Source organism: Poecilia reticulata, linkage group LG19, assembly GCF_000633615.1.
Source record: "Poecilia reticulata strain Guanapo linkage group LG19, Guppy_female_1.0+MT, whole genome shotgun sequence".
Classification (NCBI taxonomy): domain Eukaryota; kingdom Metazoa; phylum Chordata; class Actinopteri; order Cyprinodontiformes; family Poeciliidae; genus Poecilia; species Poecilia reticulata.
In genome coordinates, this window is record NC_024349.1 from 18,187,387 (window position 1) to 18,215,204 (window position 27,818).

Genomic DNA, 27,818 nt, shown 5'->3' on the forward strand with positions numbered 1-27,818 from the left:
TGTTCAATAAATTTATCTGAGTGAGTAAGAGAGATGATTTGACTCTTGCTAATGAATTTTGCAGATTGCATGCAATGTCTACGGTCTGCTGTTAAGGCTTTTTGTTCATATTTATGAGATGGGTAACACGTTTTGAACTAAAAATTGATAGTTTTGAACTAAAAATCCTGGTGATTAGATGTCCATCTGCAGTGTATTTGTAAGGGAAACTGCACTGAGCACATGAATCATAGCAGTAATATCCTAGGGGAAGATTTAAATATGTGGGAATTTTGACAGGAAAAAGGTCAGATGGGATTAACATTAGTGGTGGATTCATACTTTTTTTTTTTTAACACACCACTTAAGGATAGTTATTAAAACTCCCATGGCAATATTTCCTCAATGTTGTTACCTCAGGTGGAATATTTTTGATTTTTTAAAAAGTTTTATTAATCAGAAATTTTCCCTCTTTATGTTAATAAAGTTTCTAAAAAGCTGATATTTTACAGATTTGGTCATTATTGATGTCTATGACAGCGATTTGAACACTGGTATGACTACAGAACATTTTCAACAGCACCATTAAACATAATAAAACAATCATCAATATAACCTTTGCATAATTTAATGTGTGAGAAAATGTGAAAACAGGTTACATAATATAACTCAGATCAGGAGACATCTTACTCTCCACTGTTGCCCCTTTAAATTGCCTGTACAGATCAACTTGAAATATAAAATAATTTTTGACCGAGCTCTTCTTTTACTGATTTATTGATTGAACTTTCTGGGTATTATTTACCTTAAAGGCATCAAGAGGCAATTCACAACGTTGCTGACCTGCAAGCTAGGAGTGAAACACGTATCAGTGCTGAAAATAGATGGCATACCCACAGAAAGCAGAGATTGGTTAACAAAATAATTGATTTACTAGAAAAATACTGACAGATTAGTCAACTGTCGTAGCCATTGCTAGTTACTGACCTCAAACAGATCTATGATTTCCTTTGGCTCTCCGTATTATTAAGATGCTTCATGTTTTACCATCAGTTTCTCTCGTCATTTTCTAGATGACATTTTTGATCAAATCTGGTGTCACGGACGTCACAACCAAACGGGCTCTTCTCTGCGTGGAGCTTCATATGTTGCAGCAAATCTATTTTCTTCACAAAATGTTTACTGCAGCCGTTACAGCCAAACCTTGCCATGTGAACATTCATGTGTTTTCTCAGATAGGCTTGTCGTGAAAATCCTCTGCTGCAGATATTACAACTAAACAGCTTCTCTTCTGTATGGACATGCATGTGAATCTTTAGACAATTCTGTCGCGAAAATTCTTTATTGCAAACGCTGCAAGCAAATGGTTTTTCTCCCGTGTGAACGCACATGTGTCTCTTTAGAGTCTGATGTAGAGAAAATCCTTGACTGCAAACGCTACAAATGTACGGTTTCTCGCCGGTGTGAACACGCATGTGACTCTTTAGGTTCTCTTGTTGTGAAAATCCTTTACTGCAAACACTACAAACAAATGGTTTCGCCTCGAGGTGGATCCGCATGTGCTTTTTAAGAGTTTCTTTCATTTTAAATCTTGAATTGCAAACATCACAAGAGAAGGGTTTTTCTTCAGAATGGACCTTCAGGTGAGTTTTAAGGATTCTCTTTGCATGGAACCTTCTACCACAATCGTCACAAGTAAATGGCCTCTCTCCAGTGTGGAGTCTCATGTGCGTAAGAAGCGAAGTCTTTTCTTTAAACCCTTTACTACAAAGATCACAGCTGTGCTCTATTTTTCCAGAGTGAATCATCATGTGTAATTTAATGTGAGTCTTGCGTTTGAATCTTTTGCCGCAAACAATGCAACCAAAGGGTTTATCTACAGCTTCAACTCCAATATGTCTCCCACGTTTGGAACACAATTTAGGTCTTATGCCTTTTTTCTGAACCGTCATCTTACTTTGTTGTGAAACGCCCCCTGGATCTTGGATTCTGTCTGGTTCTGATCCTCCAAACTCCTCTTCATCAGGTTCTGATTCGATCTGTTCAGCTGAGCTGCTGGTTGAATCTTCTGTCTCTAGGTCGTCTTCAGTTTTGATCTGATGAAGCTCTGATAACTGAGCTTTCTCTTCATCTTCCCTCTTCATGGAAAGATGCTTTTCCTCCTGACTGATCAGTTCTTCCTCCTCTTCCTCCTTTATGTGGGGTTCAGGATCCTGCTGGTCAAAACTGGAACTGCCATCATGGGGAACCTCTGCTTTAATCGCCAACATTTGGACTGTTAACTCTGAAACACACATGGACATTGCCATTTTGAAAAGCAAATAGTTTGCATTATAACACACAATGTTAGAAATATAACAAAAAATACTAAGTAGATCAGGGATATAACCTGCTCATATTTCAGCTTGGAAGGTTTTATTCCTCCAAAAAGGTCAAGTTAATTGTGTGGACAAAACTTGGAGAAGTAGCTGTTCTCCTGTTTCATAATTCAAGGGCTTCGCTTTGACGTCCGTGTTAGTTAAATGTGAATACTAATACTTGCGACACAGATGGAAAATGATTGCAAGATTTCACATAACCAAGTCTTTTAAAAGAAAATACAAATATACTTTCAGCACAGTAAACTGAGTCACCGGATGTCAGATCGTGTCATAAGGACTGACAGAGGTTTTTTTTTTAAACTACCAGGGTGAGCACAATGAAACAGGTTTCAGTGTGTTCTGTTGGCTTTAGTAAACAGATCTGAAGAAGACAGTGTTGAGATTAGAAATTCAAACAGTCATACTGTGAACTGAAACTAAACTTAAAAACAAAACAAAAAAAAAACATCCAGCTTGAGCTTATTTGTTCCAATACAGATGATTAGATATATGTCACTTACTGAGATCTTTGCTGTCTTGTTTTTCTACTTGTTCTGATGTGGATGCTGCGGGTATAGGAGGATCCAAGCTGAATCCTCCAGGTTCATCCGCTTCAACCTTCATCGTCTCAGGTTGAAGACAATGAAGGTCTTCGCAATAGTGGTCTTCAACCTTCACAGTAAGTCAATGTTTTCTTGGAGTACTACATTATGAAATGGAAAAGGCTTAAAATGCCACAAATACTAATTACCTCACTGCTGTTAGCTGCTTTAGCTACACAGCGGCTAATAGTTATTTCGCTTCTGTACTCTGTACTGCTAATTTCGCCTGGAAATAATCACAGCGGTTCAAATCTAACATGTAAAAGCGAAATCCTCACACAGACTCTCACAAGTCTGTTACATAAACAGAACAAACTTTGAAACGTTTCTTGTTTCGGAAACTAGTCAGTCAAGTAAACATTGCCATTTCCGGTAACTTCCTTCTCATTGACCAATGAATGACAAGTACAGCTCTGATTCGAAAACACACTTTCTCTTCAACCAGTCAACATTTCACAATAAAACAAAAAATGTTAAAAAGTAAACAATAATGGATGTGTATTTAAACAGGAACATTACACATAGTATTCCTCCTGTCAGCTAAGAACAGAACATCTACGGTTCAGTTCATGGAGACTCACTGAGACCAGAGAAAAACCCAGCTTCCAATTTCCAAAACTGTGTTTCTTTTCAGGCTCAAGTTTTTATTTAAATGGGAAGTTTGCCAAACAAATAAATCCACCCACACTGCACCTGGGGATATTTCTGCAAGACTGCATCAATCTGGAACTGTAATTTTGACTAGTCAATTTTTTTTAAGATTAATAAATTACAGATATCTTGAATATTTTAAAATCTACACATTTTCTATTTCATGTCATAAAATAATATTATGACTAGTCAAAATGATATTACTGATTTATTAAATAATTGATCTGTTTAGTCAAATGCCTGGGGCTTTAAATGACAAACTGAGATAGTTGAAATATCTTGAAAGACATTTGATCCCTCATAAAGTAATGGGAGATATCTTCAATTCTTCTTTTTACTTGCCAGAATGTAAATTCATATATCTTAAATTACCATTCAGAATAGTCAAAATGTTGAATCTAGTCAAAACAAATTTTTAGACATGTAGAATGTAGTCAGATTGTCAGATAAATATGATTTTATGTTACAGCGGTCTACCGTAAGGCCTGTTAGCCAACATCCCCACTTCAATCCTTGTTTCTACTTGCTGAAAATCCCATGATTGATAACAAACTACACAGTTGGACACAAAGAGTCTTTTTCATCAACAGTGAAATGTTTTCCAAGGCTGGGGAGCCTAAAAAAGAAACCATCTTAAAGCAGAAACAGTGGGAAACGTCCTGTTCTTATATAAAAATAATGAACCCTCCAGAAATTGAACAGAAATGTATACCTTTTTTGTCAGAGTAGCAAACCAACATCAATCTCACACAAAAGAAACATACTGAAAGTCATTAGAAGAGTAAAATTCAGCGTTTAACTAACTTTATAGAATCAGAACCAAGTCCCAGAACTTATTTTGCTGTGGTTTTGTCCTTTAAACAGTTTGTTTAAATTTTTCTCCTCAATGGAGAGAGATGTTCAGGTGGCGGTGAGTGGGTCACCAAAGATCTGGCACTAGCAGATAGCAGAAGGACTTCCCATGTCTTTGATGAGACAGGGAGGAACTGGTGGGATGGAGGAGTTTTGGGTGGTGTATGTGGAGTTAGTATTGTTAAGCACAAATCGTTCAGACAAAGTGTGAATAACTAGTTAGGTGAGCATTTTAAAGCAGTCCTCAGGAGTCTCTACATTTCATCCTTTAAAAAAATAAATGACAGACATTTGCTTGTGTCCTATATGCAGTTAGACACGGCAAAGCGTAATTCGGTCTGACTGGACATGCCTGTTCTCTGATGATGTTTTTATAAATCAATAAAAAAAAAAATATATATATATATATATATATATGTTTTTATAAATCAATAATAAAATAAATAAATAAATAACATAAAATACAACAATATCAACATCCGTCTATAATGGATTTCAAAAAACTATTTCCTTTATTATGAAATACTAAAATTGACAACGGAAGTACTTTTTCAACTCAGAACTTTACTTGTCGTTGATTGGTCAGTGAGGAGGAAGTAACTGGATGTAACAGTGTTAGCTTGAGTTGCTAAGACCGGGGGGGAAAGCGGCTCAAAGTTTATGTAAAAATAGGTATATAGTTGATGTCTCAGACTCTCTGCTGGACAAATATCACTGCTGGGTATGTATTTTGAACCTTGATCACTATGACCAATTCTAATTGAACAGTACGTATTGTAATTAGCCTTCATTAGCACAGTTAATGGACCATTATTCATTAACTGTGCGTATTAGCGCAAAGCAACTAATAACAACGTTCAAGCTTTTAAAAGTTAATACTTTAGTGCTGGAGTTCACTGTCGGACTTGTGGGGAAGACCACATTGGCTGTGGACTAACCTTGTTGTCCAGCTGAGGACAGAGTGGACCCAGGACTACTGATTAAGGTATCAGACTCTCTGGTTTAGATATTCTCCTAATACGTTTTATTTGATCAAATGCTGATTTGTGTCTGATTCCCATTTCAAAGAACAGAAAAACAGAAGATCCAGATCATATGACTTCTAGAGCATGTGAAGGTTGAAGACAAGGATTGTGTAAAGGGGAATCCCAAGTGGAGTGAGGATGACTGAGATGATGAAGGTTGAAGCAGATGATCCTGGAGGGTTCAGCTTGGAGCCTCCCGTACCTGCAGCATCCACATCAGAGCCTGAGGAGGAAACGCGTGACAGCAAAGATCTCAGTAAGTGGCACACATTGTTTTAGCTGGATTCAGAGGACTCTCTTGACAGGTAGTAACAGAAGTAATAACATCTAACCTTTGCAGTTCCAAAGCAAGATTGTAGTTTCAATCGTGCAAACTGCAGACACAAGAAAAAGAAACGAAAGCCAAGTTTTTATATAAGAAAAAAAGACAATACTCGTCGCAGTATGATTGAAAGAATTGACGTGTCAGGCTAGAGTTTTAGTTGCCAGTGATTAGACCTACAGGCTTCTAACTACATGTTACTTCCTGCCAAAGGAAACAGTCAGCAGTAGAGTGTACTTACTTTTTTTTAATGCACGATCCCTTTATGGTCTTTAAAAGAATGGAATAGTATGAAATTTGATTTGAAGGTTTTTAAGTGTGGAGAGGTCAAAAATGGAAAAGAAACGTGGGTATAGAAATATTTTTTTCATTTCCAGATTCTCTTTTACCTTAATCAATTTATTTAGCTTTTTGCTATTTTTTTTCCAGTAGTTTTTATTAAGATATATGTATGTGTATATATATATATATATATATATATATATATATATATATGTACATGTGTGTGTATGTGCACATATAAATTGTTTCTAAGCAAACACTAATGTCTATGTGATTGTCAGTGTTTCCACTCCATCAGATGTTGGTGATCAAAGCAGACGTTCCCCATGATTGGAACGCCAGTTTGGACCAGCAGGACCCAGAGCCCCCCCACATAAAGGAGGAAGAGGAGGAACAATGCATCAGTCATAAGGAAATGCATCTTACTGTGAAGAGGGAAGATGACGAGAAAACCGAGTTATCAGAGCGTCTTCAGATCAAGACTGAAGACAGGAGCTCAGCTGAACAGCTGGAAACACAACCAGAACCAGATGGGAACCCAGATCTAGCACGTCCCAATCCGAAAAGTAAGATAATGGTTCACAGAAGAGGTAAAAGACATAAACTGTGTTCCAAGCTTTCACCTAAGGGCCACATGAGAGAGAAATCATTCGGTTGCGATGTTTGTGGCAAGCGATTTAAACGTGAGACTAATTTTAAATTGCACATGGTGATTCACAGCGAAAAAACGGAACACATCTGCAATATTTGTAGCAAAGGATTTAAAGCGAAGCGTTCCCTTGAGACGCATATGAGGCGGCACACTGGGGAGAAGCCGTTTGCGTGTGACGTTTGCAGCAGAAGGTTCCATGCAAAGAGCAATCTCACAAGTCACCTGAAGGTCCACTCGGAAGAAAAACCCTTTTCTTGTGATGTTTGTGGTACGAGGTTTATAAGAAACGAAAATCTCAAGAGGCACATGTGGATCCACACGACAGAGAAACCGTTTATCTGTAGTGTTTGCAGTAAAGGATTCTCACTGCAGCAGAGGCTTGAAACTCACATGCGCGCTCACAAGGGGGAGAAACTATTCATGTGCAGCGTTTGTAGTAAAGGATTTTCCCGACACGAGAATCTGAAAAGACACACGCGCATACATACAGGCGAGAGGCCGTTTGTCTGCAGTTTTTGCAGCAAAGGGTTTTCACTACAAGAGACACTGAAGAGCCACATGCGTGTTCACACGGGGGAGAAACCGTTCATTTGCAGTATTTGCAGTCAAGGATTTTCTCTCCAGCAGAATCTGAAGAGTCACATGTACGTCCATACAGGGGAGAAACCGTTCACTTGTAGTGTTTGTAGTAAAGGATTTTCTCGGCAGGTGTACCTAAAAAGTCACTCAAAGGTTCATACGGCACCGTTTAGCTGTAGTGACTGCGGTAAATGTTTTATGAATGAGATGCAGCTACAGCGGCATGTGAGGTTCCACTCAGAGGAGAGACCGTTCAGTTGTGATGTCTGCAAAAGCAGATTTAATCAGAAGATTCATCTGGAAAGTCACATGAGAGTCCATTCAAGAGAAAAACCGTTTGTTTGCAGCGTTTGCAGTAAAGCGTTTTCCCGTCCTGGGGATCTGAACAGACACATGGGTGTTCATAAGGGCTGCAGCTAATGACTGAGAAATCTGTCCATATGCTTTTAGACAGTCAACTGTTATTTTAAGTCCCTGCTCTCTGGAGGATTATCCTCTGACAGTGTTTGAAACCTTTTGAAAATGTTTCACTTCTTTGATCAGCTGTAAGTTAAAATATGGAATACATTAAAGTTGGAATGAGCACAGTTTGTCCAAATGAGTTAAAATAAAAATCCTTACATCGTTACACGTTGTTTTAAGGCATGGCTGAAGTTCATTAATGTTGCCACAAGATGGCAGCAATACACTAAAACCGCGAGAGCCTTCCGTAAGAGGCTGCAGATTTTATGTATCAGAGTTCTGAATGAAGCGGAAACGAATCCACTGCAAATAAAAATCAAAATGAGCAATAACAATGATAATAATAAGCTGTACAAGACAATTACATAAAATACTGTCCAGTTATTACAAATAAAAATTCTTATTTTTTTTATTGAACTGGCAGGAGGCGACAGCAGAGGTCCACCAGTGCTGAAAACATGGAAATTATTTCACAAAGTTTGAAAGAAAAAAAAACAAAGAACAGCGTGTACAGTAAATGATCAGACATTCAAATCTGATTGTCATATTGTTATGCTGCCTGGGCATCATGTGACATGTGTTGCTCTTCTCATTGGTGCTTCTGATCTCCTGAAGGGAGATGACACAACTACAGTATCTTCAGTTCAAGAGAATTTTGTTTTGATATATCTGAATTAATAACATGTCATAAAACAGTAACCTTTTCTTTTTTATTGTATTTAATTTCTTAGAATTATCCACCAGCCTTAAGGCATGCTCTGTGAAACTGGTTTTCTGTGAACACTAAAAAATATTAAAGGGGAAAATGTTTTGTTCAAGAAGGGTGTTAAAAGCTAGCAATACAATTGCTACTTAGTGCCTGCCTTAATAAAAACAAATAAGATGTAAAATTATACATGTCCAATGTGTGTAAAAAAAAATAAAATCCGGAATCTCCCAATTTAATATAATTGTCCTCTTTGCCCTGTTTATCGTGTTTTTAAATAGGATACATGTTGGATCGTACCAACGCTTTTAGTGTTGAGTCTAAAATGTGAATACATTTAAATAATGGATATTATGTCGTTATTTGTACATTTGTTCAATATAAAATATGTAGTCTGTCATTAGAATGATTTTTGTGTAATAAGCTGGATGCAATGGACTAATAGTGGAGCTCTGCAAACTACAAAACCGTGTATTTCTTCCAACCAGCAGATCTCACTCCATGCAGCGTGTTCAGCTTGGTGTTTTTGCTTTGTCAGCATCTTTTCATTTTTTAGAGTTGTATTTATGTAACTATTGCAGAGAAAGACTTTGCTGCAAGCAGTGATCATGAACAGAATTGTTTATTGGATTCAAGTCTGTTTTAGAAAACCGTCCTCTGTAGATGGGAGTGATTACTTTGGTAAATAAATATTAAAAAATGTCTTGGTTGTAACTGAAGTGTTTGAGTTCTTTATTATTTTGTGATTGTTTTAATTTCTTTTCTTGAAAACTTGGGAGTTTTATAGCTTTTTTTTGTGTACTGCTGTCAAACAGGTAAGCTTCTTTGATTTATATTACTTCATATATGAAATTTATCCATTAAAGTTAGTGGTTATGGTGCTGCGTGCTAGTTAATTGAAAACCATTGATTAATATTTCTGTGTAAAAACATTTCTTAATACGGCTATCTTTTATACCTCCTGTCATCAATGTCATACTTGACCTACATTTTTGGTTCAGCTTTTTAGAAATAAAATACCTCCATGGTACAAAAAGATCTACTAAAACTATATAGGGTAACCGTTGCGAAATGAGTTAAAAATCCATTTTACTTGAATGCTGTTATACTGAGGCTTAGAGATTCATCCGCATCATTCCTAGTGATTTTTGTGTATATTTCCCCACAAACAAAAACAGAAGTTCAAGTTTTTAGGATCTTTTTTTTTTTAAGAGAACTTTCTTTTTTATTAAACAGGGAAAATACAATTTGACATAGTTCCACAACATACAATGCAACAATTGAGTTGTACAGTATTTAGTTGTTGCTAGACACTGTACAAGTTATGTCCTTAGTTCAGCTTTTACATCAAAATACAGTAGATGAAATTAATTTCTTTGCATCAAAAACAAAAAAAAAACAAAAACAGCCACATCCAAGGATTACCTAATGCTTTAAATACAATGACAGATGACACTTTTTGTGAAATACCTTAGTTTAAATTCAAAGTGTTCTGGAGGAAGGAGCGGATTACTCTAAAGATGGTAAATCAATTTTGTTCATACAATCTACTGCCTTTAAAAAAGAAGGCAAAAAATAAAGTTTTCATAATTTCATTAAATACAGGCATAATTCCAGCTCTTTCCAGCAAGAAACAAACATTTCCTTAAGACTTATGCTATTTTTGTTACACCAAGCTTCAAAATAAAAGATTTGAATGATTCTCTACACATTACATCAGTTATGATTGCAGTAAGTTTTTTTTCTCGTACAGAATAAATTAAACGAGTTAAACTCACTACGTTGGGAGAAATTTTCAACTCCTTGATCAGATTGATTTTTTTTTTTTTTTAGTTCAAGTCTAAGTAGTGTATGAAGTTTTTGTTTTACATTTATCATAATCATTGGAAACAAATACACTAAAATGTATTAAATGCATAACGGTCAACTAACTTTGACAGGTTTTCAAAAAGCAGATATTTACAGTCTTGTATCAGAAAAAATAAATTAAAAATAAACGGAATACTGTATACTTAGTGATAAATCTCTAGAAGGCAACTTGGTTTATATTCGGTACAAATTTATCACTGTTTAGACTCGATGCAATTAGCTAGGTTTTGTATACCAATTTGAACAATGAACTAAACTTTACGTTATTAATTAGGACTGAATTGAAACGTATTTACTTGACTGTATTTTTGTATAACTGGATTTTGTTTTTTTTTTGTAAAGCACCTAGAGACTATATTTGTTGCGATTTGGCCCTAAACAAAACTGCATTTATCTGAATAATCATTGAGAAATGAAACGGTGCGCACAGAAAATAGAAATGCAATCATGTGAAAATCCCTGGCTTCAAACAAATCCGTTCTGTTCGAATACATAAGTGACCGTTTCGGTGAGCTTGCTGTAAAAAGTATCCCCTACACACAACAGCACAAACGATTTCTCTCATGAACACACATTGGAGTCTTTAGGAGAGCTCGTCATGAAAACCCATTACTGCCAACACTAGCTTAATGACTTTTCTCCAGCGTGAATAACCACATGCCTATTTAGACACTTTTTCGCTGAAAAGCCTTTACTGCAAAAACTACAAGTATAGGGCTTCTCTCCTGTGTGGACACACATGTGATTCTGCAGAGTCTCCTGTCGTGTAAATACTTTACTACAGACGCCGCAAGAAAACGGCTTTTCTATCGTGTGAACCACCATGTGTCTATTTAAAGTCTTCTTTGATAAAAATCCTTTACTACAAATGCCACAACTAAATGGCTTCTCTCCTGTGTGAACACACATGTGACTCTGTAGAAGAGCCGGTTGTAGAAATCCTTTACTGCAAATGCTACAGACAAACGGTTTCTCTCCTGTGTGAACACACATGTGACGTTGAAGGCAGTCCTGACGGGCAAATCTTTTACTACAAACACTACAAATAAATGGTTTCTCTCCTGTGTGAACAACCATATGTATGTTCAATTTGTTCTTCTCTGAAAACCCTTTGCTGCACACATTGCAAATAAAGGGTCTCTCTCCCGTGTGAACACACATGTGACGCTGCAAATAAGCGTGCACCGGGAATCTTTTATTACAAACGGCACAAACGAATGGTTTCTCTCCCGTGTGAACAATCATGTGTATGCTCAAGTTGTTTTTCGCTGAAAATCCTTTGCTGCAAACACTGCAAGTGTAGGGTTTCTCGCTCATGTGAATACGTACGTGGGCTCTGAGGTTCGGCTTCGACTTAAAACTCTTACGACAAACGTCACAGGCAAAAGGTTTCTCCCCAGTGTGGACATTCATGTGTGTCTGAAGAGAACGCTTTTCAACAAATCCTTTGCCACAAAGATCACAACTATGCTGTCTCTTTCCTGTGTGGGTGACCATGTGTAATTTTACGGAATGCTTACGTCTGAATCTCTTGCCACAAAGATTGCAGCCAAATGACTTCTCCCCGTCTGCCATGTTACTTTGCTGGGAGGGACATACAAMCTCTGGGTCACTATCTGGTTCTGGTCGTCTAAAGTTCTCTGCAACAGGTTCAGGTGAACTGCTGGTTGGAGCTTCTGTCTCTAGGTCATCTTCAGTTTTGATTTGATGAAGTTCTGACAACTGAGGTTTCTCTTCATCTTCAATCTTCACAATAAGCAACTCTTCCTCCTGACTGATCCACTGTTCCTCCTCTTCTTCCTCTTTTATGAAAGGAAGCTCTGGGTTCTGCCGGTCAAAACTGGAGTTTGTGTTATTGGGAAACTCTTCTTTAATCTCCAAAATCTGAGGGACTGGGAAAGATATAACATTGATGGACATTAATTATGGCTGACAATTTTACAAAAATTTTAATATTTCACATAATGAAACAACATTCTCCTTAATGTTTAAGATAAAAATTAAATTGCTAATTAACACTAATAAAAGTCGAAATGTTTGGAAATGAGAAAGTTAACCAAAAAAGTTGGATGTTCTTCTACCTGCACAGAGCAAAAGGGACTCATAAAAATTCCAATATACAGCATTAACCTATTTTAGGATGCCTACACCAACCACTAGACTGAGAGTGGCCACCACAAATATATTCTGATATATTCCTCATCAGTAACGCAGTGCTTTAAAGAGAAGGATGTTATGTACATTGTTGCACTTTTGTAAGGCAGTAGCTCTGTAGAAAATAGGCAACTCAATTTTTTAAACAGTCGGTCAATCTGGAAAACTAAACTACTGCTTGTCATGGTCTACATTACCTCTTAAGTTCTTTGTCTAAGCTTGAAATAATGTACATTTGATTTCAGTTAAACTGTGCAAGTTTCATGCTGGGTTGTGGCAAATAGACTTCGTATGGATGATTGGAATTGTTGACAATTAGACAGAGTGGCTAGTGTTTTTTTTTTTTTTTTTACTCCGAGAGAACTTTGCATACTTTTCTAACTTACTGAGATCTTTGTTGTCTTGTGTCTTTTCCTCCAGTTCTGATGTGGATGTTGCAGGTGTGGGGGGCTCCAAACTGGACCCGCCAGGTTCACCTGCTTCCACCTTGATCATCACAGTCACCTGGGATTTTCCTTTTTACAATCCTTGTTGTCAATCGTCACATGTTTTAGTAAATCAAGGTTTCAGTCACATAACCCTAACCCATGAACCCCTGACAAGTTATCCAAAACGTCTCTGCAGCTAGCTGCTTTAGCTCGCCGGTAGCTAACAGTCCATTATTATTATAGTATGCACTGCAACAAAGACTAGAAATATTCAAAGCAAACATATCAACGCAATATCCTCACGAATATTGTCGAGTAGATGGCCTGAAACATCAGCACTACACTTGCTTTACAGAAACTTTAAGCCATTTATCAAACGGGAATTAAAAATTAAAGGTGTAGCATTTTACATCTGGTTACTTCCGCCTCACTAACCAGTGAATGATAAGTTAAGCTCTTGTACTTCCGCTTTTCACAATAAATCTTATTTTCCAAATGCCTTCCTCTACTATTTTTTTTTCACCAGTCTATAAGACAAATCAAATCATTGTCGCTTACTCAGTACTCAACACTGAATTGAAATTCTAATTTAAGTTATTTTCTTATTAAAAGTGCACGTTTGTGTTGTGTTTTTTTTCTCCTTTATTTGTCATTCATTGGTCAGTCAGCAGGAAGAACGATGTTAGTTTGACTAGCAGCTTCGTTTGACGAGCTACGTTCCGAGTGAAAAACCGATAAGTTGTCATTAAAGATAGTATAATTGGTGTTTCATACCGTCTAATCAACAGCCTGCGTAAGGATATTACTTTTACGTGTTTGTATTTAATCTCTTTGATATGTATCGCCTTACGTTGCCGTACATAAAGTAATTTGGCTTTATTGGTGAGAGGAAACGCATGTTAGCCACTATGGAGCTGAAGCAGCTAACAGCTAGAGACGTTTAAACCTATTTAAAAAATCATCCATGGTTTAGTGCTACAAAACGAGTCCACTCTCATAGTTTATTAGATTATTAGATTGTGAATACCTTCCTTAACCTTATTGTCCAGCTACGGAGCGGACCCAGAACTACTGACCAGGGTATCGGACTGCTCTGCAGCTTCAGCTCTGCTACTGTTTACGTTTTCTATTAACACACTTTATTTAATCAGAGACCTTCTTATGTCTGATTCCAGTTTCAGGCAGCAGAAAAACAGAAGATCCACGTTTATATGACTGAAACCTTGATCTACTGGAACATGTGAAGTTTGAAGACGGGGATTGTAAAAAGGAGGATCCCGGGTGGAGTGAGGATGTCTGACGTGATGAAGGTCGAAGCAGACGAACCTGGGGGGTTCAGCTCGGAGCCCCCCATGTGTGCAGCATCCACATCAGAACTGGAGGAGGGAACACAAGACAGCAAGGATCTCAGTAAGTGACACACATGGATTGTCCGGGGATTCTTTCAACACGTCAGATGTCCGTCTCAGGGTCACACATATTCCAACAGACACCATCTTTAACAGACTTTGAATGAAGCTTCCAACTGTTTTATATCCAGGGTTCCTACATGGGGCTTCTCAGAAGGTGTTTGGATAGACCTGAGTTACTGTTTGACTTTCCAGTCTTTTTAACTTATTCTGATATCTGAAAAATGAAAGTCAGGCACATAAAATGTCCTTAACTATATCTTTTTGATGATGGTCTTCTAATTCCTACAAAGACTTAACACCTGATCTAAAATAAAAAGTATTGTGAAAATTTTCCATATATACTTTAATTTTTTTCACCCTTACAATATATATGATTTAATTTATAAAATTGTCAGCAATCGTTAATGCCTGTTTGTGTTTAATTCTTTCCAGCTCATCAGATGTTTATGACTAAAGAGGTTCCCCATGACTGGAGTCCTAGTTTGGACAGTGAAAATCCAGAAGCCCACGTGAAGGACGAAGAAGAGGAGCAGTGGATCAGTCAGGAAGAAGAGTTGCGTACTGTGAAGATTAAAGATGAAGAGAAACCTCATTTATCAGAGCTTCATCAAATCAAAACTGAAGATGACGTAGAGACAGAAGTTCCAACCAGCAGTTCACCTGAACCTGTTGCAGAGAACTTTAGACCACCACAACCAGACAGGGACCCAGAAGCCCACGTGAAGGACGAAGAGAAGGAGCAGTGGATCAGTCAGGAGGAAGAGTTGCGTATTGTGAAGATTAAAGATGAAGAGAAACCTAGGTTGTCAGAACTTCATCAAATCAAAACTGAAGATGACCTAGAGACAGAAGCTCCAACCAGCAGTTCACCTGAACCTGTTGCAGAGAACTTTAGACGACCAGAACCAGATAGTGACCCAGAGTCTGTATGTCCCTCCCAGCAAAGTAACATGGCAGATGGGGAGAAAACATTTGGTTGCAATTTGTGTGATAAAAGATTCAGATGTAAGCGTTTTGTTAAATTACACATGATGACTCACACAGGAAAGAGAGAGCTTAGTTGTGATCTTTGTGGCAAAGGATTTGTAGAAAAGCGTTCTCTTCAGACACACATAAATGTCCACACTGGAGAGAAACCTTTTGCCTGTGACGTTTGCTGTAGAAGGTTTCATGCAAAGACAAGTCTTACTACACACATGAAGGTCCACTCAGAAGAAAAACCTTTTTCATGTGATGTTTGTGGTTTAAGATTTTGGTTAAAATCCGTTTTTAAAAAGCACACCCAGATCCATTCCACAGAGAAACCGTTTGTTTGCCGTGTTTGTAGTAAAAGGTTTTTGCGACAAGGAAACCTAAAGAGTCACATGCATATTCACACCGGAGAGAGACCGTTTATTTGTAGTGTTTGTAGTAAAGGATTTTCTCAACTTATTCATCTGACGAGTCACATGCGTGTTCACACAGGAGAGAAACCATTGGTTTGTGGCTTTTGTCACAAAGGATTTTCCCATTCAGTTAGTCTAAAGAGTCACATTCTTGTTCATTCAGGGGACAAACCTTTCGTTTGTAGAGTTTGCAATAAAGGATTTTCAAGACGAGAGGTTCTAAAGAAACACATGCCTGTTCATACAGGAGAGAAACCGTTTATTTGTGAATTTTGTAGTAGAGGATTTTCACGACAAGAGAATCTAAAGAGTCACATGTGTGTTCACACCGGGGAGAAACCCTTCGTTTGCGATGTTTGTAGCAGAGGTTTTTCACGAAGAGCTAGTCTGAAGAGTCACATGAATGTTCATACGGGACAGAAACCATTTATTTGCAGTGTCTGTAGTAAAGGATTTTCACGACAACAGAATCTAAGGAGTCACATGCGTGTTCACACAGGAGAGAAGCCATTGACCTGTGGTTTTTGTCACAAAGGATTTTCCCATTCAGTTAGTCTAAAGAGTCACATGCTTGTTCATACAGGAGACAAACCGTTTGTTTGTAAAGTGTGCAATAGAGGATTTTTAAGACTAGAGATTCTAAAGAGTCACATGCGTGTTCATACAGGAGAGAAACCGTTTATTTGTGAATTTTGTAGTAGAGGATTTTCACGACAAGATATTCTAAAGAATCACATGCGTGTTCACACCGGGGAGAAACCCTTTGTTTGCGACGTTTGTAGTAAAGGTTTTTCACGAAGAGCTAGTCTGAAGAGTCACATGCGCGTTCATACAGGACAGAAACCATTTATTTGGAACGTTTGTGGTAAAGGTTTTTCACGACCAGATACTCTAAAGAATCACATCCGTGTTCACACAGGACAAAAAACGTTCATCTGTAGTGTTTGTAGTCGAGGATTTTCACGTTCAGCCAGTCTAAAGAGTCACATGTGTTCACATATGAAACAAACCTTTTGCAGCGAAGACCTTTCACACTGTGAAAATTTGAAGAAACCTATGGATGTTCACCAGGACTCCAACTGAATGTGCTGGTGGTCGGTTAATCGGTTAATTTTTCAAAATTGTCTTTAACTCATCTCTGCATTATGTGGGCACAGTTTTGATTAGGACCAGTACTAAATTGCATTTCTAGATATTGGGCGAATTTAGAGGCTTTTATTGTGATGTTTAAAGGTCATTTCTAATTCTTTTTGAGATGCAAAGAACTCGTGTTTGGTTGTATAAACATTGCTCAACGTTAGCCCATCATTCTGTACTGAAAAACCACTTCTGAGATTTTATTTCCTCCAAGGGAACAAAATGATTGAATAAAACTGTTTCATGATCTCTTTCTGTTGTATGATATTCTTCAAGACCAAACATGCAGGATGACTTTGGACACCACTGCTGTAGGCTTGTAATTTGATCTTTATTAAATAGTGTGCTGTTCAATCCAGTGTCTAAATCTGAGCCTTGATGTTGTTGCAGTTTCTTTCCTGCTTTTTCCACTCACCTCTCATCTCATCTACTTTCCTTTGTGCATTCATGCTTTTCTCAACTAACTGAGAAAAGCAATTAGTTGAGAAATACATGTTTTTTGATACATCTCCCAATTTAATCAGAATAAAATAACTATAAAAAGTCAATTTTGAGAATGAAAGTTTTTAAGCGTAATCTAATGCTTCCAGAAGAAAGTATTCACTTCACAAATAAAGCAAACAATAAAATGACCATTTATTAATGTTGAAATTCACAGAGGATCACACAGAGGTGCATAGGAATTAACACAGAAATAATTTAAAAGTTGAGAATATATATTAGTGTTAAAAAGAAAAAGTACATATTTGTGGGGGGGGAAAAGTGCTGGCTCTACAAAATGCATGAGTGTATTAAGATAATTGAAACTGTGCAAAAATATACAGTTTACAGGAATATAGAAAAAAAATACCATAAACAAGAACATAAAGCACTTAACTGGGTCTGCTGGGAGTAGACTGTTATACAGAATTGGAAAAAATAGTGTCCGTCAGTAGGTTTAATCAGTTTTGTAATCCTGATCTTTCTCTCACACCGTTTTGTACGGTTTGGGTTTATCTTTAAAAAAAAAAAAAGGAGTTTAGGGTTTTTGAGGAATTATTAGGCAGCATAACAATTGCAGATAATCTTACCTACTTTGCTTTGAAACAACAAAGATCAAATGCTTTTTGCCTGGTGGAAATGTAAAATATTGCACAAATCCTTCTTAGAGTTAACTACAACATATATATTTTTTAGATGTACATCATATAATGTTTTCTATTAGATATTTACATCACCAGGTTGCCCCTAAGATCATTTAAGTGCCACCACAGATGAGTGCAGCTGTGTTCTCGCGTGCCCCGTTTTGAGTTAATTAATATTTTTGCCACAAGTCGGGAGGCCTGTTAAGTAACCTTAACAAAAAGTTACTTTTACAACTGCAGCTCTTTGCCTCATTGGGAAGATATCTAAAATATGTAAAAGTTGCAACAACGTAGGACTGTTCTTCTTGGAAATGTGTACATCGCAAACATTTCCTTCTGATACTGTTGCACTACAGAATCACAGCACTAACATTTCTAATGTGTGCAAAAACACCAACACAACTGCAGTCAGATAAGAAGCAAATAAAGCTAAGATATACTCAGGAAAAAAAGAAAAAAAAGCTGGAAAACTGAGATTTGCCATTTGTATTGGTGCCGATTAAAAGGACAAGGAGGTTAGAATATATCTCTCTCCATATTTTAATACACTGAAACAGACAAAAACATGTTAGGTAAATATTTTGCAGATCTGCGAATACCGCCGATTAAATGAGACACATTGTTAAGTGATAGTCTATTATAACAACTTTCACTAGATTCTACACATATGCGTATGACTGATGGAAAACATGGAGTTGCCTGGCGAGCTCCAACTTTCCTAGTTGGAATTATAACTTCATTCCTCTCTTTCCAACTGGAAATAAAAATAAAAAAAGCTGAAGGAGCTTTTAGTAAAATCTGCTGGTAGAAACGTCTCTGTTGAGTGGAGATCTGCTTGATCTGTGTCTCTTTCCAAGACCTTAAAATACAATTATCAATTTCTTAGACCTGCTTGTCGTGAAAATCCTCAACTACAAACACTGAAATTTAACAGCCTCTATATCGAGTGAACACTCATGTGTCCATTAAGGTATCTCTGTTGTGAAAATCCCCTACTACAAACACTACAAACAAATGGCTTCTCACCAGTGTGAACACGCATGTGGGTTTTTAGAGTATCACTATGTGAAAAACTTCTACTGCAAACACTGCAGGTGTATGGTTTCTCTCCGGTATGGACAGACATGTGTCGCTTTAGGGTCTCTTGAAATGAAAATGCTCTACTGCATACGCTGCAACTGTAGGGTCTCTCTCCTGTGTGAACGCGCATGTGACTGTTAAGACGAGTTTGTAGCGGAAATCCTTTACTACAAAAGCCACAAATGAACGGTTTCTCTCCTGTGTGAACGCGCATGTGTCTCGTGAAATTATTTTCGTGTACAAACTCTTTACTGCAAAGGCCACAGACAAACGGTCTCTCTGCAGCGTGGATCTTCGAGTGCTTCGTAAGGCAGACATTTCTTTTAAATCTTGCACCGCAGATGTCACAGGAAAAAGGTTTTTCTCCCGAATGAACCTTTAGGTGATCTCTAAGAATTGTTTTTGCGTGGAACCTTCTACCACAGTCATCACAGGCAAATGGTTTCTCTCCAGTGTGGACTCTAATGTGTTCCTGAAGGCTACTGTTTTTTTTAAAACATTTTCCACAAAGGTCACATCTATGGTTCTTGCATTGTACATGGACCATCATGTGCAGTCTAACGCATTTCTTATTTTTGAAACTTTTGCCGCAAATACTGCAACTAAAGGGCTTTTCTCCTGATTGAACTCCACTCTGAGCAGCAGGTTTAGAGCACAATTGAGAACTTTGGCCCGTTTTGTGAATTGTCATCTCACTTTGTTGAGAAAAGCATGCTGGATTTGGGTTCCTGTCTGGTTCTGGTCCTCCACAGTGCTCTCCATCAAGGTCTGATTTTCTCTTCTCTGCTGTACTGCTGGTTGCACCATCTGTCTTACTTTCTTCTTCAGTTTTGATCTGCTCATTGACTTGTTTCTCTTCATCTTCACTTTTCACAGTAAGCTGCTCTTCCTTCAGACAGATCCTTAGTTCCTCCTCTTCCTCCTTTATGTGGGGGGTGTTTGAGTTCTGCTGGTTCAAACTATTGCTCCAGTCACTGGGAACCTCTTCTTTAGCTTCCATCATGTGAACATCTGAAATCATTGAAACACAGAAAGAAATTTATAATTACCTCTAAATCATAAAAGTAAAACAATTACATCTAATACACAAAACAAAATCCACTAAACATTTATAACTGATTTAATGCTTAAGTTTTTTTAAAATAAAAACAAACAATCATAAGTAGGCTAAATATACATTTACTCGTGTCAGCCAAAAGGATAGCAACCCTAACAATGATGTAAACAAGCACCAAATATAAATTACAAAACATCACACACAAGAAAATATTAAAAGATGAAAATAAAAATACTAGTGGTGCAGCAATTGCAGTTTTCTGGTCAGTCAGTCAGTCCTCTCCAATGGCAGAGGTAATAAGATCAGTAAAAAAATTCCGTTTCACATGTATCGGCTGACTGCTGATCACCCATAATCAAAGAAACAATGTCGACTGATCGGTGAACCCCCAAAAATGAGTGAGATATTTTGATAGTGTCTGCCGCCTTAAGTGTTTGTTTAAATACCATAAATGTATGAGCTTTGGAGCCCTTAACTGTTACCCCAAAAATGCATACATTGTCCGATGGGTCGATGAGGACCTCGCAGTTTCACACACCTGGCTTTATTCTATATCCAACACAATCTCATCACCTCAGACATCCTCACTCCTCTTCACTTCTCCTTTCCAGTGTCCTTGTCTTCAACCTTCATATGTTCTATAATATATAGGTTTCAGTCAGATATCCTGTATCTTCCTCTGACTGAAATTAGAATCAGACACAATTCGGCATCTGATCAAATAAAGTGTAGAGTCTAATACCTTGATCGGTAGTTATGTGTCCACTCTGTCACTGTCTCCAGTCTCTCGGTCCCCAGCTGGACAACAAGGTCAGAAGAGGTGGCCTCAGACGTACAGACTGACGTGTCCTGTAGCCTCCAAGCACAAACTTTTAAAAGCGTCAAGGTCAGAAGTACTGATTAAGTTTCTGCTGTTAGCTGCTTAAGCTACATGGTTGCTAACGGTCGATCAACCACTCATCCACTTTGTTTATTAAGCCTTAAATACGCTACTGCAAGCATGTAGTTGTGACGTCATCGCGAAGACTAGAATATTAAATACACAACACACACCTGTTCTTACACAAACATTAAGATGTTTTTTTTGTTGTTTTTTAATCGGGGTGTAGCAAGATTAGCCAGTCAGGCTAACGTTGCTACTTCCGGCTACTGCCTGCTAACTGACCAATGAATTTCAAGTAAAGTTCTGACTAAAGAGACTACGTCCTCTTTCAAATATTAACTTTCCAAATTAAAACAATTTTACTGTGAGGAACTCACTAATATTAGACACTTGTTTATGCTTTATTCCGTTTAGAATTGTTCCAAATATATTAATTACTATATAATTTGTTTTCAGAGTCTTATTCACAAAAACGTCACCTGAAAGCAAGAGGACAGGTCCAATTACAAAACAACATACATTTTCAATGTCATCTTTTGAACATATTTATTACACATGTAATTTAATTGAAACAGTTTAAAAGTGACATTTATCAACACTTTGTTAGTCTTATTTTTTTCTTTGTTTTCATTTGTATTTCTTCTAATTATAATTACTATTATATAGCATTAATAACGTATTTTTAACAAGATGTAATTTTTAATTGATAAGGTAGTTTGAATTTTAATAGACCTTTTATTCTATAGGCAAAAACTATTATTGCCATGACTACTGGCATACAAGCAGCTTTTAACCTCTCAACATTAATAGTTTTGGCAATAAAATTATCATTATTTTTCTAAAATAAATTTTTTTAAAAAATGTCCCTTAAATGTTAGTGTTCATGTGAGGAGATTTCCCTGGCTGCAGTCTGCACAATTACAAGTTTGTGTCTCTGACCATGTTTGCACACACGTTATTTTCAGCTGCAGTCACTTGCTAATGATTTTCAAGCGAACATGGTGGATGAGCATTTAGATAATGAGTTTTAATGCCAAACCAAAGCAGCTTGAGGTCCACAAGTAAGGAGAGGTTGGAGAAATGACACCCACATACCGAGGAGCCAATGGAGGTTTTTTAAAACTCTCACGAATGCATTGACTTAACGATGTGCTTGCATGTGTTAATGTTCACTTTGTGTAGCTGACCAAATCAATACAATTTCCTCCCAATTTAATGGTTAGCCGACTGAAGTAAGGCTGTAAATTTTGCAGCATTGACCCTTCTGTCTGAAAAGGGCAATTCGGCACTTTTCTGGTTTGTCTGGTTTATAAGAACAGAGAATGAATCACTTTAGACCTTTTTTATTTATAGACACAGAGTACAATGTTTCATTTAACCTTTTCAAAAAAAAGATGCATGGTAACAGATTGTAGCAAAAAAAAAAAAAGCATCAATTTCCACCTGTAACAGAGGGATGGTTATCATAGATTGTGAATTGATCATAAACCAGTATAAAAACTATTTACATATATTTGGTCCATCATAAAGTAATCCTCTTCTCACGTCACAAATTTGCCTTCTGCCTCCACCAGTCACAGACAAGAATGATGGAGCAATAGAAATACATCCCATTTGTACTTTTAAGTGCAAATCTTTGTTTACATGTTATTCCGAGGTACATAAACAGTAATATATTAAATTAAACTACTGTACAGGAAGGAGAAATATTGTCATCGGCAGTCAGTAAAAAGTGTTGTTGAAAAAAATCCCATTTTACTTTTTTCATCTTTTTGCTGTAACAAGGAAGAAAAAAAAACTGTTCTGACTTGTTTTTAAGAGTTTAAGATTTTGACCTACAGCTGATCAGAACAAAGTAGGGATTCACAAGTTCATTTTAGTTTAATGTGAGAATTAATTTTTTTTATAAATTCAGAGGCACTGGAGCATCGATAAGTTGCAAAATAAAGGTAGTTGCTGAAAACTTGAAAAATTATTGGCATGTTGCTCAACTATCAAAATAATCATGGGTTGCAGACCTTGTGCACGACCATGTGTCGCTTCAGATTTCCTTGTTGGGAAAACCCTTTACTGCAAACATCACAAACAAACGGCTTCTCTCCTGAATGCACTCTCATGTGATTTTCAAGCTGACACTTTTGATTAAACCTGCTCCTACAGACGTCACAACCAAACGGCCTCTCCTCCGTGTGGACTCTGGCATGTCGTTGCAACTGGATTTCCTTCACAAAGCGCTTACTGCAATCACTGCAGCTAAATGATGCGGTATGAACCTCCATGTGGTTTTTCAGATGGTGCTGCTGAGAAAACTCTTTGCTGCAAACGCTGCAAATGAACTGCTTCTCTCCGGTGTGAACATGCATGTGTCTCTTCAAATGCATTTGCTGTGAAAATCCTTTACAGCAGAAGCCACAAATAAACGGCTTCTCTCCCGTGTGAACGCGCATGTGTCTCTTCAGAGTCTCTTGTTCTGCAAATCCTTTGCTGCAAACGCTGCATATATACCGTCTCTGCCCTGTGTGGACGTTCATGTGAATCCTTAGACTGTTTTGATGATAAAATCCTTTACTGCACACACTACAAACAAAGGGTCTTTCTGCCGTGTGGACCCACATGTGCTTCTTAAGAGTCTCCTTCCTTTTGTATCTCGTACCACAAATGTCACAGGAAAAAGCCCTTTCTCCAGAGTGAACCTCCAGGTGACTTTTAAGAACTGCCTTAGCGTGAAACCTTCTCCCACAGTCGTCGCATGCAAACGGCCTCTCTCCGGTGTGAAGCCTCATGTGCGTTTGAAGGAAATGCTTAGCTTTAAATCCTTTGCCACAAAGTTCACAGTTATGTTCTCTGTTTTCAATGTGAATTTTCATATGGTGTTTAAAATTGGCCTTATGCTTGAATCGTTTGCCACAAACATTGCAACCAAAGGGCTTTTCTCCAGTGCGAGTCATAAGTTCGGAACACAATTTAGACGTTTTATCACTTCTGTGAACCGTCATCTTACGATGTTGGTAAGAACACACTGGATCTGTGACGTCGTCTCTTTCTGGTTCACCACAGTTGTCTTCGCCAGAGGCCATTTTTAGCTCTTCAGCTGAGCTGCTGTCATGAGCCTCTATCTCCATAATGTCTTCATTTTTGATCTGATGAACCTCTGATAACTGGGGTTTCTTTTCATCTTTAGTCTTCACAGTAAGCTTCTCTTCTTCTTGACTGACACTCAGTTCCTCCTCTTCCTCTTTTATGGATGGGAACTCTGGGTTGGGTTGGTCCGAACTGGGACTCCAGTCATCAGGAACAACTTTAACCACCAACATCTGATGAACTGAGAACATTGAAAGATACATGAAAAATCAATGACAATCTGATATAACTTTAATAAATAAAATCCATGTCAAAAAATGGCTCTGGACACATATTTCCTAAATGCCACCTCTGGCTAATTGAGGTCTAGACTAGAGTCCAACCAATTTGGTCGCAAATGCGAACGGATTCTCAGTGGTGCACCTAAACAATATCTGAGGTCGCACCAATGCAACTAGTCACACAGGTGAGACTTTTCTCTGCTGCTTCTCCCTACTGCTCTGACCTCCAGTCAAGAATTGTCTTTGACTTTTTCCTGCTTGCCTGTTATTAATTTTCCTTTGGTCCATCATCACCAGTCAGCATTTGCGTGAGGTGGTATTATATCTGGTCAAACGTATTTTCAAAAGTATTAGACGTTTATCACTTCTGTGAGGAGTTTTTGCTTGTCTTCAACATATATATATTACACTTGAGACTACTGTTATAAACTAATTAAAAATATACATTTCTTGTAATACATATAAAAACTTGTGGCTGACTGCTAACCTATCCAGTGTGTACTCTGTTGCAACTACTGCAGGGGTGTTTATGTACAGACATAGTTCATTTATAAACAAATATGCTTTTCCACAATTGAAAATTCGTTTTTAAGCAGCCAGATTTAACTTGCTCCAATCAAGACAAACAAATGTGTGTGACTTACTGAACTCTTTGTTGTCTTGTGTCTCCTCCTCCTCTTCTGATGTGGATGCTGAAGATATGAGGGGCTCCGAGCCGAACCTTCCAGGCTCATCTGTTTCAACCTTCATTACCTCAGACATCCTCGCTCCACCTGGGATTCTCCTTTTCACAATCCTTGTCTTCAACCTTCCCACGTTCTGCTAAATCAAGGTTTCAGTCATATCATCCGGATCTTCTGTTTTTCTGTTGTCTGAAATAGGAATCGGATACAAATCAAGATCTGATCAGATAAAGTGTATTAATAAAAAAAAATGCAACCAGTAGCAGAGTTCAATCGATGCTGCAGAGCAGAGAGTCTGATACCTTGGTCAGTAGTTCTGGCTCCACTATGGGTGTCACAAGTCACTCGGTCCTCAGCTGAAAAGGACAGAGGAGGTGTCCACGGACGAAGTGGTCCTCCCCAGAGGGTGGAGCATAGACTCGTCTTGTAGCATTAAACTACAAACATTTAAAAGCTTCAACATCGTAAATAGCATCATCCGTCTCTGTTGTTAGCTTCCACTTTGCTATTGAAGGCTAATGGCATTCTGTACATAAAGTCGGATATAAATATCACATCGGTTTAGAACAATTGTATGGGAGCGATGTAATCACTGGACTGATAAATAGTAAATCAGAGGCATTAACAATTGTGTTTTACATAACCTCTTAAGTGGTTTTCCGTTTCGGGATTTAGCCAGTCAAGCTACATTGCTACATCCGGTGACGTCCTCCTCATTGACCAATGAATGGCAAGTAAAGTTTCATTTCGAAAAACGACTTCCTTTTATTGGCTTTTCCGAATAAAACGTACGCAGAAAATAAATATATATTTTTGAAAGAGGTAAGTGTTGTGCTATTACACTTTTTAAATCACTATATACATTCTAATGTATATCATGATTTAAATAGGGTGCCGTTTGTAAAGTTACACTGCAAAAAATTTGCAGCAATATTTTGTTTTATAAGCTATTTGACAATTATTAAACAATTAACTGCAAGTAATGACTTGTTTTTTTTATGAACTATTGGACACAGCTTGTTAATGTCAAGCTATGAGTATTATCTCCCAACTATTAAATTAAGTAGCTGAGTATTAGTTGTGTTTGGCCCATGATAGTACAAAAACTCGTGGGTCAGACTGTGGCATTTATCTCTGTAGCCCTCAGTTTCCCTGATGCCTCTTTCAGCTCATGGAGCCTCCTTGAATCTCTCATAAATTCCTGACAGGTGCTGACCATACACTGTATAAAATATAGATGACTGAACAGGATCCTGAAGTCGGGTCCCCATAAGTTTATGAAGGTCAAATAGAAGAGAGGCACAATACATTTTCAGGTCTTACATGTTTTATTTTGTAAGTACATGAAATGTTTTGTTATATTGTTAAAATATGGAAAATAATAAATTACCAATAAATAATTACTAAGTCATAAGTTGAAACAATACAATGTTAAAGCATAACCTTGTCAGAATGTTGATGTACTGTAAATAAAACATTTTGCTTCATACAGAAATTCACTTTAAGAGTTTTGTTTTGTTTTATTTCCTTTATTCATTACTTACAGAGACATTCAATAAATTTCAACTATTGAAAAGTTAATTTATGTTAGTAACTCAATATTACAAGTGAAACCCATAACTACAGACTGTTGTCAAGCCTTCGTTTTTGTTAACTATAATGATTTATGATTATACATTATGTTATGCTATTTTAAATGATTATCGCTTCAATTTTTAGAGGTTTTTTTTTTTTTTTTAAAAGCCCAACTAGGGACAAGTGCTGCGAATTAGCTGTTGCTATTGCACCATGATGCAAACATGGAACTACTGTTTTATTCAGTTTGTCTATGTCGATGTGTGTCTGTCCCTATCAAATAAACTTTATAATAATAATTTTCCACTTACAGCTAATGAAAACCTGACATTTAGGATTAGAATAACACATCAGACTAATTAAAACACCTTTTTCATACAGAAAGTAGGCTTAATAAAATCTATGTTTAATACAAAATGTGCTTAAATCTCACAAACAAGCCTCATTGGAAGCCATATTCCAACTTATTGAAAATGGTTTTTCTTACTCAATGAAATATATTTGTAAGACCAATAACAAAAAATCCTTTAATCAAATGGGGACAAGTTGCAGTTTAATCATACAATATAAATAAAACTTAACTGTCAAAGCGGAGATCCTAAAATATTTTATTTGTAGGAATACAATATAAAAATGTATACAATAAAGTAGAGGCATTAGGAGAAAAATTAGAGGCTACAAATAGTAGCCAGTACTATCCATTTGCACTTTCTGCAAATGAATATATATATATTTAAATATTGGCAGACCAGTCAAACATTAAAATATTTAATTACAGCCCTCATGAACACCCATGTGTTTCTTCAGATTTCCTTGTTGTGAAAACGCTTTGCTGCAAACCTCACATACAAACGGTTTCTCTCCTGAATGGACTCTCATGTGGTTTTCAAGTTGACACTTTTGGTTGAATCTGCTCTTACAGACATCACAACCAAAAGGTCTCTCATCTGAGTGGAGTCTCACATGTCGCTGTAACTGGATTTCCCTAACAAAACGTTTCCCACAATCGCTACAGCTAAATGGTGCGGTGTGAACCTCCATGTGGTTTTTAAGATGTTGTTTTAGTAAAAATTCTTTACTACAAACATTACAAATAAACTCTTTCTCTCCTGTATGAACACGCATGTGTCTCCTTAAAGTTTCTGGTTGTGAAAACCCTTTACTGCAAAAACTACAAATAAATAGTTTCTCTCCAGT

The 27,818-nt window shown here is 37.2% G+C and overlaps 6 protein-coding genes across 8 annotated transcripts; 2 read left to right on the forward strand and 4 right to left on the reverse strand.

Annotated features, from left to right (window-relative positions):
* Positions 1–321: 321 nt before the first annotated feature.
* Positions 322–4,806, reverse strand: LOC103481763 (zinc finger protein OZF-like). The gene is made up of 2 exons (XM_008437502.2): positions 2,861–4,806; positions 322–2,263 (listed from the first exon to the last, which is right to left on the reverse strand). The coding sequence occupies exons 1-2, from the start codon at positions 2,961–2,963 to the stop codon at positions 1,029–1,031; spliced, it is 1,338 nt and encodes a 445-aa protein (XP_008435724.1). The 5' UTR covers positions 2,964–4,806; the 3' UTR covers positions 322–1,028.
* Positions 4,807–4,922: 116 nt separating this feature from the next.
* LOC103481762 (gastrula zinc finger protein XlCGF57.1-like) lies at positions 4,923–9,186 on the forward strand. Of its 2 annotated transcripts, none has more exons than XM_008437501.2 (3): positions 4,923–5,429; positions 5,513–5,725; positions 6,372–9,186. In XM_008437501.2, exons 2-3 carry the CDS (start codon positions 5,636–5,638, stop codon positions 7,722–7,724), a joined length of 1,443 nt encoding a protein of 480 aa, XP_008435723.1. In that variant the 5' UTR covers positions 4,923–5,429; positions 5,513–5,635; the 3' UTR covers positions 7,725–9,186. The 2 variants fall into 2 exon arrangements, with proteins under 2 accessions (XP_008435723.1, XP_008435722.1); XM_008437500.2 differs by having other exon boundaries at positions 4,924–5,429; positions 6,355–9,186.
* LOC103481761 (gastrula zinc finger protein XlCGF57.1-like) lies at positions 8,365–13,084 on the reverse strand. The gene is made up of 3 exons (XM_017310706.1): positions 13,081–13,084; positions 12,882–13,010; positions 8,365–12,233 (listed from the first exon to the last, which is right to left on the reverse strand). Exons 1-3 carry the CDS (start codon positions 13,082–13,084, stop codon positions 10,963–10,965), a joined length of 1,404 nt encoding a protein of 467 aa, XP_017166195.1. The 3' UTR covers positions 8,365–10,962.
* On the forward strand, positions 12,919–17,236 carry LOC103481760 (oocyte zinc finger protein XlCOF6-like). 2 transcript variants are annotated; one of them, XM_008437496.2, is made up of 3 exons: positions 12,919–14,003; positions 14,099–14,333; positions 14,768–17,236. In XM_008437496.2, the coding sequence occupies exons 2-3, from the start codon at positions 14,216–14,218 to the stop codon at positions 16,801–16,803; spliced, it is 2,154 nt and encodes a 717-aa protein (XP_008435718.1). In that variant the 5' UTR covers positions 12,919–14,003; positions 14,099–14,215; the 3' UTR covers positions 16,804–17,236. The 2 variants fall into 2 exon arrangements, with proteins under 2 accessions (XP_008435718.1, XP_008435719.1); XM_008437497.2 differs by having other exon boundaries at positions 12,919–13,716.
* Positions 17,237–17,476: 240 nt separating this feature from the next.
* Positions 17,477–21,267, reverse strand: LOC103481759 (gastrula zinc finger protein XlCGF8.2DB-like). The gene is made up of 3 exons (XM_008437492.2): positions 20,861–21,267; positions 20,657–20,756; positions 17,477–20,072 (listed from the first exon to the last, which is right to left on the reverse strand). Exon 3 carries the CDS (start codon positions 20,062–20,064, stop codon positions 18,919–18,921), a length of 1,146 nt encoding a protein of 381 aa, XP_008435714.1. The 5' UTR covers positions 20,065–20,072; positions 20,657–20,756; positions 20,861–21,267; the 3' UTR covers positions 17,477–18,918.
* Positions 21,268–22,343: 1,076 nt separating this feature from the next.
* On the reverse strand, positions 22,344–25,925 carry LOC103481766 (gastrula zinc finger protein XlCGF57.1-like). Its single transcript, XM_008437506.2, has 3 exons — positions 25,349–25,925; positions 25,008–25,235; positions 22,344–24,323 (listed from the first exon to the last, which is right to left on the reverse strand). The coding sequence occupies exons 2-3, from the start codon at positions 25,123–25,125 to the stop codon at positions 23,005–23,007; spliced, it is 1,437 nt and encodes a 478-aa protein (XP_008435728.1). The 5' UTR covers positions 25,126–25,235; positions 25,349–25,925; the 3' UTR covers positions 22,344–23,004.
* Between the last annotated feature and the right edge of the window lie 1,893 nt (positions 25,926–27,818).